Below are 10,660 nucleotides of genomic sequence, written 5' to 3' on the forward strand. Positions count from 1 at the left end.
GAGTACAGACTAACTCGTGTATTGCTTAGAAATTCCATGTTTTCCGGCCTTAGTCTGAATTTACTTTTTCTCAAGTTTGTTGTGGTGGTCAAGTAAACTTTTTAAAATTTAAATCCGGCCTAGTTATGAATAAATAAATAAATAAAAATAGTTTTTTTTTAATTATAGAATTGAAGTAAGAACAATATAAATATTAAAAATTCAAGCTCGAGTCATAACTTGCCCATAAATTCTTCCTTTACCAACTCTGATCAAGAAAAAAACACAACAAAGAAAATAATTTTTTTTATCGACATTCAACCACTGTTTTATCTGATTTACAATAAGCACTCAATAAAATCTCCAAACAACGCCCTAAAGAATGATTTCACACAAAAACACAAAACTCTGGCAGAAAAAACTTATGTAATGAGCTTAAGACATTGATTTTGCCTTCTTACATTATTCTATGAAACCTCAAAGAAACCTCAATCATGTCAAAGATAAATTATGTGGACAAGGTAAATTCTGGACGAAACCGAAAAATCCAACAATATGTCGAAAACCGAAGGATTAGTACCTTCGATTTAAAGATATGCACATTTTTTTCTCGGTGATTTGAAGCGAAGATGAAGCACTAGGAATCCACCAAACTCTAACACTTTTATCAAGGCTTCCACTATATAGCATGAATCCACATCCTACTCTTGTTGGTGATGCTTGCAAGCATTTAATTGGTCCTTCATGTCCTTGGATCACCATGTGTCTACTTAGCATCCCATTCATTTCTCTCTTCCATATACTAATAGTCCTATCAGCTGAACCACTGCATAAGTAATCTCCCATCAAACACATACACAGAACTGCCATTTTGTGAGCTTTCACCTCACAAATCATCCTCCAGCTATCCATATCTTGATTCCCAATCCATCCCATTATGTATCCATCCGAACCCCCTCCGAAAACGACCTTCGAATCATCTGAAACCACCACAGAATTCAATGAAATGTCCTTGTGGCCCTCCAAGATTCCTTTGAGAGAATGCATTTTGTTCTTCCCTTCTATCCCCCAAGCCTTGATCTTCCCATCGGCGGAGGCGGAATACACTACCCCTTTGCTTGAACAAAGCCCGTTTATTGCGTCATCATGAGCTTTGATGGATTCCAAACACTTGAAATCTGATGTCCTCCAAACTTTAAGAGTCTTGTCCCAAGAACCGGAGTATAATAGCCCGTTTGAGAAGGCTAGACAAGAAATGCTATCTGCGTGTTCGATCCACAAACGCTTGTGATGCCGCCTAGTTTGGACATAATTACCTTGACTCATAAACTTGCCTAAATAGTCTTTAGTAGTTGGAAGAGTGTCAACTAGTTTAATCACATTTTCGGAGCTTCTTGAAACTTTCCATACTCTGATTTTACTATCTTGATGTGCTGTAAAAACCCGATTTCCTGCGGTGATCAGAGCCTTGACCGAGCCGTCGCCTTGCCCGAATTTAGCAAACTCTCTCAAATCAGGCTGTTGCCAAATAATGATATCTTTTCCCTGTGAAGCACTGAGAATGAATTCTCCACACAAGGCTAAGCAAGAAACCGATCCAATGTGCCCAGAGAGAACTGCCAAAGATTTATAGGATTCAAAGACTGAAATGGGTGAGCTTGGAATCTTGAAATTGGGATTCTCCAATCCGAATCGAAATGATGTCTCGAGGCTATCATCTGTATCACTACTGCTTCTCCCGCTGCTGTTGCTCGGTGTTGAGTTAGAAGACAACAATGGAGTCGCCAAAATCGTATCTTGAATCGAAGGGACCCTTCGGGTGGATCATTTTCTTGATTGAAACAAGTCTTTAAAAAAGTGGGCAAAATGCTTTTTACAACAAAGGAATGAATCAAGGCGAAAGAGGGACACGGATTCAAGAGAATAAGCTCAAAATCGAAATAATAGGGAGTACTATATAAAAGCAAAATCAGAGAGACGTTGCGGGAATTTCCCAAAAAATCAAACAAACTATATAACAAAAATTACGAAAGACAATCCAGGGCTCGAGAGAGAGGAGCGGAGTTGAGATTATTTGCCAAGAAAATTAGAGCATATTCAACGAGAAAAAGGGGGGGAGGTTCAACGGCTACTTTTGACAAGAACAAAGCTACCAAACTTAATAAAGAAGGGGTATTTTGGGCCCTCAAGAATTTCTTATTCTTCTCTTTGCTGTAAAGTGTAGTAAACAGAATAATAATTAAATTCTTTATTAAATTTGAAAGCTTAAAAATATTTCTTTATTGTTGTTTATTACCAGTTTTGATAACGAGGGGTGAATTAGTCGGTCAATGGAGTAGGGGTGCCAAAACCCCAGACGGGGATTTTGTATTTTGCAGCCCAAGTGCAAACTGTCAGGTTTTTTTCATAAATAATTTTTTCTTAAAAATCAGAAATAGTAAAATAAGATATATTACAAAAATATTGTAAAACGCCGATTCTAGTAGCGGACGCTGGAGACTGGGTCCCTACAGCGCTACAGTCTGTCTACATGTGATGTATGTGAATTCTGCAATCCTGGATCACCTCTACATGTGGTGTGTGTGGTTGCAGGTGCACGAACCTGTCATTTTTTGTGGACTTTATTTCAGTATCAACTATTTAATTGTTGTACATACGCGAATTGTTTCTTTTTATATTTGTTTCATTCATACTCGCTAATATATTACAAATTAAAGTTCAGCAAATTTTGCGCAGATTACATTTTCAATTTACAACATTTGAAGAAGGTAAAGAGTTGTTATATAATGTATTATATTGTACGAGTTAAGCATTCAGATAATTTTAACTGCATGTTATTTCTCAGAAATAATATACACAATCTTATATTATCATATCTAAATCATATGGTATTATATTATGTTCTATAATATGGCTTCAATGTATATGATAATCATCTTATTACTGTTCTTGTTGGACGGTGACGACGTGAGACACATACATTTCAGTTTAGATGCGGTGAGGCTACAATTACTTTACAAGGTGTTTCTGTCAATTGGGGGTCTGAAAATCGATGGAAAGTCGATAACTAGAGTATATTATTCACTGAAAGTGACTGAATGACAACATATTACAGAGTATTAGCATCACCTACTCTTAAAATCAAAATAATGATTACGTTATCTTGTCTCGATGAAGAGAAACATCAGCCACATAAACAAACCTTTTTTATATTTTGCAAGAAATCATTCATGCATGCTAAGCAGTCTTTGAGGGAGATCTTCACTGGATCGGTTTCCACTGCTTCATGAGCATTCTTTGTTTTCTGCTATACTCTAATTCGTTAATAGCTAATTATAATATGTTGCCAGCAAGCATAAAAGAAACATTTTTTTGAGAGAAATTGTATTATGAGTTTTGTATAGACTCGAAGTGTGCTAGTTCTTATCAGAAACATACAAACACTCCCGTGTTTTTCAGAGGGAAGTGCGTGTATTTACCAATCTTCAAGCTCACATTTTTTGCTTCTCTTCGAATTTGCGAAAATAGCAAAAGATTTATGAAGCAGCTGATTCACAATACCTGGAGTCGTAGAAGAGAGTAAGGTAAACATCCAAAGAATGAAAAAAAGCATCCCAAATTGCCATTGGAAGGATAAAAAAAGACAGAATTGCCTTACCTGAATGATCCCTCACAGCCCTTCAATCACTTCAAGTACTTCTGATGCTCTGAAGAAAATTCCTCCACGCAAAAACTTTCCAAGTCTGCCTGACAACATGCACCATAACCCATTGAAACAATGATGATGATCGACCGTGATTCAGAACACTTAAAAACACAGACCCCAGTAGCCCTGACACCGATGGCAATCGACATACCAGAATGCCATCTCAAACATTCCCAATGTTATCACCAAGTGTGATACAGTTATGAAATGGAAGAACTTCCCTCCAGAACCTCGCGTGCTATAAAAACCAGAACATAACCACAAATGCAAGAGACATGAACCATAGAAATATAAGAGGGGTCATTCTACTTGGCAGGTAATCAGTAATAAAAGAATACTCAAACTGAGATCATTCAATCTTGATCCAAAATCAATTTTATCATTACTCAGGGGACTCGTGACCTCCAAACTTTCTTTAATTCCTGTCTCATAGTCAACTCGGCGTTTCAGACATTGTTGTTTATTTTATTAAAATACACCTCATTTACAGAATTAAACCAGGTACTCATTGCGCAACATATAGCATGATCATCAGCATTACAGGCCAAATATGATAAGTTCTACTCATTTTCCAACAGCTTAGATTCACTATAAATATATACTGCGTTAAATAAAATAATAAACGTTATGGGCAAATATTTTCTGTCATCGTCGTCTTCTATGGTTATACTTATACAAAACCCAAGAACCTTATAACCAGAAAACTAGAAACAACACAAAAACGATGGATATGCATGATTCAAACTCCAAGAGACCCAATATGTAAAAAAATATCAAAACCCAAAAATTAATCAAACTTTAACCTACATGTCAATATCATCAATATTCATATTCATGATTAAGCATCGAAGGAGCATAATGGATATGGAAAATGGATTTATCAAGACAACATGTTAGGATCTGGTGATTGGTTAGAAGAGTTTGTTCAAAAATTCGATTGGTTAACATTTTTGAACTTAATAATTTTCGTTAAGTAAATATGAGTTGACTGATCAAATAGTTCTGTACCGAAGAAAGTTAAACTGACAGATTGAACAATAAAAAATGGCTAAGTAAGAAAAACAATTAGATTATCAAGAGTAAGCTGACTGAAATGTAAATTACACAAAGATGTATTTGGATGTTCGGAGATCTGAATAGCTCATACGTCACCCCTTCTTTCTTGTGGGAAGGAAGTTCAGAAGGCTTTAAAGATTACAATTTTTGTAGCAACCCGATTCAGTTTGACTATCACTACCTAACGAAAACTCCCAGTTTAGCTTACTTACTTAAACAACACCTTACTTAAACAACACTGAAGAATACACTAACTGTCAGTTAGTTTACTAGTATTTCGAAATAAAAATATTAAGCACAAATTGATCTTCAATGATCTGATATAATACTTAAGCGTGTGCTAAGAAATCTTGAAAGTAGTTGAGCTACAACTCATGCGATGATTCAAGATAGTCTAACTTATTTACAAGTTATACTTGGATCAAACGGTCAGTAAAATCAAATATTATATACGTTCTAAATATGGCCCTAATCCTGGCCTTTCCATGTCACTGTACCTTCTGAAAATTCGTACACTGTAAGTAGTACTCGTGGATTTCTGAAAATTCAGATATTGTTACTACGGACGACTTTATCCAATAATTCAGCTTATTAATTCTCAGTAGTCTAACTGATTCTTCAGAGAATGTTTCTTCATTTACTCAACTATCTTTTAGTCAAGTCGGTCTTCAGCTAGTAGTTCGGTAGATCTAGTTATCATTTAAGCTTCAAACGGATTTTGTCTTATAATACTTTCAGTTTAGCTCATGTTCAGTTCAATTTAGCTCATGTTCAGTTTATTAAATCAGAAAAACTTAATTGATTCGACACAAACATAGCATTAGGAAACTTGAAACAGAACCAACAATTTCTGCAAGAAAGCCTTCACGATGTAATTAATAATAATAATAACAACAAAACACAATTGATATGATAACATACGTATACTCAGTAATCAGATGAAGGCACACCCGTTCACATTCCTCAGCCACGTACAACCTACCATAATCAAAACGTTGACTGACCACCCTCTCACCAAAAATCAAATATCCCAATTATGTCCCTGTTTCAAAACCGATTTCCAACAGACAAAATCCAAACAGAACCAAATCATGGGCGGAGTCGTAAACTCACAATTGAAAAATTATTCCATTTTATTCATTCTCTTTAATCGGTATAGAATATTGATATAGATGAACAATTTGTACATGATATCATTAGTATATTGGAATTCTCAGTATATTTTGAGCATGAATAATTCACAAAATTTTGAGGTGAATTAAATTCTAAGTGGAAGCACATAAATCAAACAAAGCATCAATTATCATAAATAAAACAACTGCTTCGTTGTAGTAGAAATATTTCGAACACACTCTCATACAAAAAGAAAAGAAAAAAGAAAAAAGAAAAAAGAAAGTACACTTGGATGAACAAGAGTGCCCCAAAATACTATAATTTCAATGGTTGCTCGTTGGTCGGACGCGTTCGGCACCACAAAACTTCAATCCCAACTCTAATTGTTGAAGGTTGTCTTCAAGTGTCACACAGTTTCTTGGAAGGAATGAATGGATGTAAATATCCAATATTTTTTAGAAATGAGATCCAGTTTGCAAAATTCCGTGTCCTCGCAAATGTTCAATCCCAAAAAAGTAAAAAAAATGGCAAGTCTCAACAATGTAAAGTAGCCACGGTCTGCTATCTGGATTCGATTAGCGTAGAAGTCGAAGAAGTTTCTTTGACGATGTGAGGCCACAATGGTGAAAGAGCGACAACTTTCCCGATGATGATCAATGTAGGCGACACGAGCTGATGTGACAGTATTTCATTTGCAAGATCCTGCAGTTCAGCAAACACGATCCTTTGCTGAGGCGTGGTTCCTCGCTCGATAGCAGCAGCTGGTGTGTCATGTGGCAAACTGTGGTGCATCAGTTTGGAGGCTAAAGAAGGGAGTGTCGATAATCCCATATAGACAACAAGAGTCGAATCAGGATCGACCACGTTCACTGCCACGTATAGAGGATCGGTTCCTCCCTTTCGCGAGTGTCCTGTCAGAAATCTGACACTATTAGCAACTCCACGGTGTGTCAATGGAATTCCTAATTCAGCGGCTATCCCAGAAGCTGCAGTTATGCCTGTCACATATTCACAGAGACTATCTAATTATTATAATTATGAGAGGAAAAAGACAGCCAACGTTTCAAAGGCGGTGAACCAGGTCTAAGTTACAAAAGTCAAGAGAAAATAAGCCACGGATTTAATGCTCAGCATTTTTTCGAACAAAATGATAAACAAATTAAAGGTATGAACAAAAATTATTTTGAATACCTGGAATGACTTTCACCTCTATTCCTTGTTGTTGCAGAAAGTCCATCTCCTCTCCACCCCTTCCAAATACCTAAAATCAACAGTTCTAGTGCTCATTATCGAATACATCCTTGAAACATTGTCTACCTTGACTCAAGATTACCTTAAAAAACAAGGTTTAGGGTAACTTACCAATGGATCTCCGCCTTTAAGCCTCACAACAGTGGCTCCAGCTTCAGCAAAACTCAAAAGCAACTCATGAATTTCCTCCTACACAAACCCTCAATTATAAACATAATTTCCCAACAAAATAACAAATGATAAAAAGGAGCACAAAATAAGGGCACTGCAGTGCACAATAATATTTTGGTTGACCAATTTTATTCCCAAATACGTTTCCCAGTTCAGAGCCTCTCGGGCAACACTAACAGGATAAAATGATTTCAATCTAGACATTATCATAAGTTTCATATTTGCTCAACACAAAGTTCAAATGTTCATCTTGAGAAACGGTATAGCATGACAAAGACAGTTTTCTGGTGAGAGAATAGCAAGTGTTGGAAAATCGGAAGAACGATCATAACTAGACCTCTAGACAATTGAACTACTATATGATTTAAAATATCATATAATTACCATCATCAGGCAAACACTAGATTGTAGAAAGGATTCGAATATAATGAGCAAATATCTCTTACTATTAAGAAAGCTGTAACCAAAAGTTACAGTTTGACAAGAATTTCGCACCCCAAGCATATATAGCCAGTGACGTTTCATTTACAACACTATGCAGGACAATAGAATGTCAATTTTACAATTCATAAGGCAAGTCATAATTTTCCATTAACAGCCAATCATTCGAAATTCCAATTCACATAATCTTAACCAAGGATTCATTTTACTCAAATCACAATTCAAAAAAGCATTATGTCCAAGTCTCAAGCTTCAGAAGACACCGATATCTAAAAGTACCAAACTCAAATATGAATGTTTCCTCAAATCAATCAAAGAACCAATAACCGTAAAATAAACAAAGAATCGACAAACCTGAGTTCTGCTATGGTACCCAGCAGTTTTGCCAACATACAGAAGCCTGGCATCAGGCCCCACCAAATTCAACACATCATTGGAGACCAATCTATCGTACAACACAAGATCCGCACTCTCTATCACTCTCAATGCCTTGAGCGTCAGAAGCTCCGGGTCCCCAGGCCCGGTGCCCACCAAGAACACATTCCCGGGCCCTCTCTTATCAAACCCATTTTCATTTCTCCTCTTTTCACTCAAAACTTCTAGCAATTTCTTCAGCTCAGGCAGCTGCGACGATATATCGTAATCGTTGAGTTGTTGATCAGTTAGAGGCCAAGACGAGAAGGGCTGCTCCAACTGGTTCTTGTACAGCCAGCTTTCTCTTTCGTACCTCTCAACAGAGTGTTTTTCTGTGAAAGGCGACTCCTTTCTTGCATATGAAGCGCAGATGACCGCATTCAGTCTTCTGAGGTAAAAAGATTTGATTCTTCTCGGTTGAACCACTATGGCGGAGGAAGTTGAAGGAACAAGAGCCATGGGAAGGTCAAGAAACGAGATTCAAGGTAATTCTTGTGTTTGCAAAGTGCATTATATGCATTTTTGAGTTGAGATGGGCTGTAGCTTTAGGGGTTGATTATGAGGCAAACTTGGCGACCTTTTGAAGATTAGAAAGGGACATGTTTCTTTCCTTCGGTGGCCCTCGGCGGATCGGATAGGGTGGAGCATATCAACTTCATTTTTTCCTCTCTTTTCCTTCTTAGTAAATCTACGCAAATATTTTGCATTTTTAAATTATAAAATATAAATTATAGAAAAGAATCATCCCCTTTCTCTTTTCGAATTACAGTCGATGGAAAAAAATTAAAATTATGATTAAGCTTGCTTAAGTTTCACTTATAAATATTTATTTTATTATATATTGTGTTAATAATAATTCTAGTTTAATTTCAAAAAATATGATACCCATTTAGCATAATATAATTTTTTAACGTAAATATGAGTAAAATTGACTTGTTAGATAATAAATAACAATTTACGTGAATATGAAATTTTGAATTTTAGAATTGATTTTGTGATTTCTAATTTATGATTTATACAAATGAATACAATATCTAATAATAATAAAAGATGATCCAAAAAAATAATGTCACTTAATTTTTAATAGTTGAATATTTTCGCGACAAGTATGATATAGAATAAAATAAAAATTAAGATTCTAAGTTATAATTTATAAAGAATATTTATGGTATAACTGGTAAAATGATTTTGTTTCCTTTGTTATTTAAAAAGTACATTTTATTTCTTTATTTTATGACTTCTAATTTTGAAATTTTAAAATATTTATAAAATTAGAATTATGAATTTTATAATAAATTATTATACTAAATATAAGAAGATCATAAATTTTATTGGCTCATGAAATTTATAATAATAATAATTTTTTTAATATATAAAATTTATTAAAATTTGATTTTTTTTAATTTTTTTAACATTTTCAATTAATACATAAACTATCATATTTTTATAAAAATATATAATATTATTTTCACATGAATATATAATTTTAAGTTATAATTTTATATGATAGTATCAATTCAAACACAATATTACAGATTAATACAGTGATATGTTTTTACAAATTTGCAAATATACATACTGTTCCACATACGTATATAAGGATTAAATGATTTAATTTTAAATAAGTAAATTTATTTACTAATATAAATCTTTAAAATATATTTCAAACTTAATATATTATCTATGTCTATTAATTATTAGTTCAAAAATATTAATAAAAAATAATATGTTATAATTAGATACAAAGACTATATAATTTACAAAAAGTTCACAAAAACCTACAAAAATCTTGCAAAAATATATAGGAATCCACATAAATTTGTTTGTGAATCCGTGAGTCAATAAAAATTTATCAAATGCACAATAGTTTATCATTTAAAAAAAATTATTTAAAGTCATCAAATTTTGGATTAAATACAACCCACTGAATTATGATTAAGCTTGCTTAAGTTTCACTTATAAATATTCATTTTATTATACTTAGATCAATATATTAAATTATTTTTTAAGTTATATATATGTGTGTGTGTGATTTTTTTAAGGTGTGATTTTATTAATATATAATTATATATATGTGTGTGTGTGTGTGTGAGAGATTTTTTTAAGGTGTAATTTTATTAATATATAATTATAATAATCAATAAAATAACACTAAAATAAATTTTTGCAGTCACATTGAATTTAACAATAGTAATTGGATTTAGAATAAATTCAGCTTAAGAGTAAAATTGATTTGTTAGCTAATATGCATCAATCAATGATTTACAATAGTTTATCTATAAATTTTACAATTTTTCAATAATTTGTGTACCAAAATAATTTATAATTTATGTACCAAAATGATTTTTACTCTTAATTAAGTATACACCAAATTCAAAATATCTATTTAAAAACAAATTCAAATCAACTATTTTAAACATATTCACTAATTTTCCTATTTTCTGGGACAATCAATATTTCATTTCAAAATATTATAATACCCAAATATTAATATAATATAAAAATAAAAAAAGAAAGAGAGAAAGAAAA

General features: G+C 33.4%; 2 protein-coding genes across 2 annotated transcripts; both read right to left on the bottom strand.

Moving 5' to 3' along the window:
• Positions 1-268: 268 nt before the first annotated feature.
• LOC142554574 (protein JINGUBANG) lies at positions 269-1,803 on the bottom strand (the record flags this gene model as incomplete). Its single annotated transcript, XM_075665236.1, has 1 exon — positions 269-1,803. A coding segment is annotated over one exon (1,251 nt), but the record flags the coding sequence as incomplete, so codon positions are not given.
• A 4,222-nt stretch (positions 1,804-6,025) lies between these two features.
• LOC142553756 (S-adenosyl-L-methionine-dependent uroporphyrinogen III methyltransferase, chloroplastic) lies at positions 6,026-8,758 on the bottom strand. Its single transcript, XM_075664236.1, has 4 exons — positions 8,072-8,758; positions 7,217-7,294; positions 7,046-7,115; positions 6,026-6,852 (listed from the first exon to the last, which is right to left on the bottom strand). The coding sequence occupies exons 1-4, from the start codon at positions 8,588-8,590 to the stop codon at positions 6,416-6,418; spliced, it is 1,104 nt and encodes a 367-aa protein (XP_075520351.1). The 5' UTR covers positions 8,591-8,758; the 3' UTR covers positions 6,026-6,415.
• Positions 8,759-10,660: the final 1,902 nt, after the last annotated feature.

Source organism: Primulina tabacum, chromosome 8 (genome assembly GCF_025594145.1).
Source record: "Primulina tabacum isolate GXHZ01 chromosome 8, ASM2559414v2, whole genome shotgun sequence".
Lineage (NCBI taxonomy): Eukaryota > Viridiplantae > Streptophyta > Magnoliopsida > Lamiales > Gesneriaceae > Primulina > Primulina tabacum.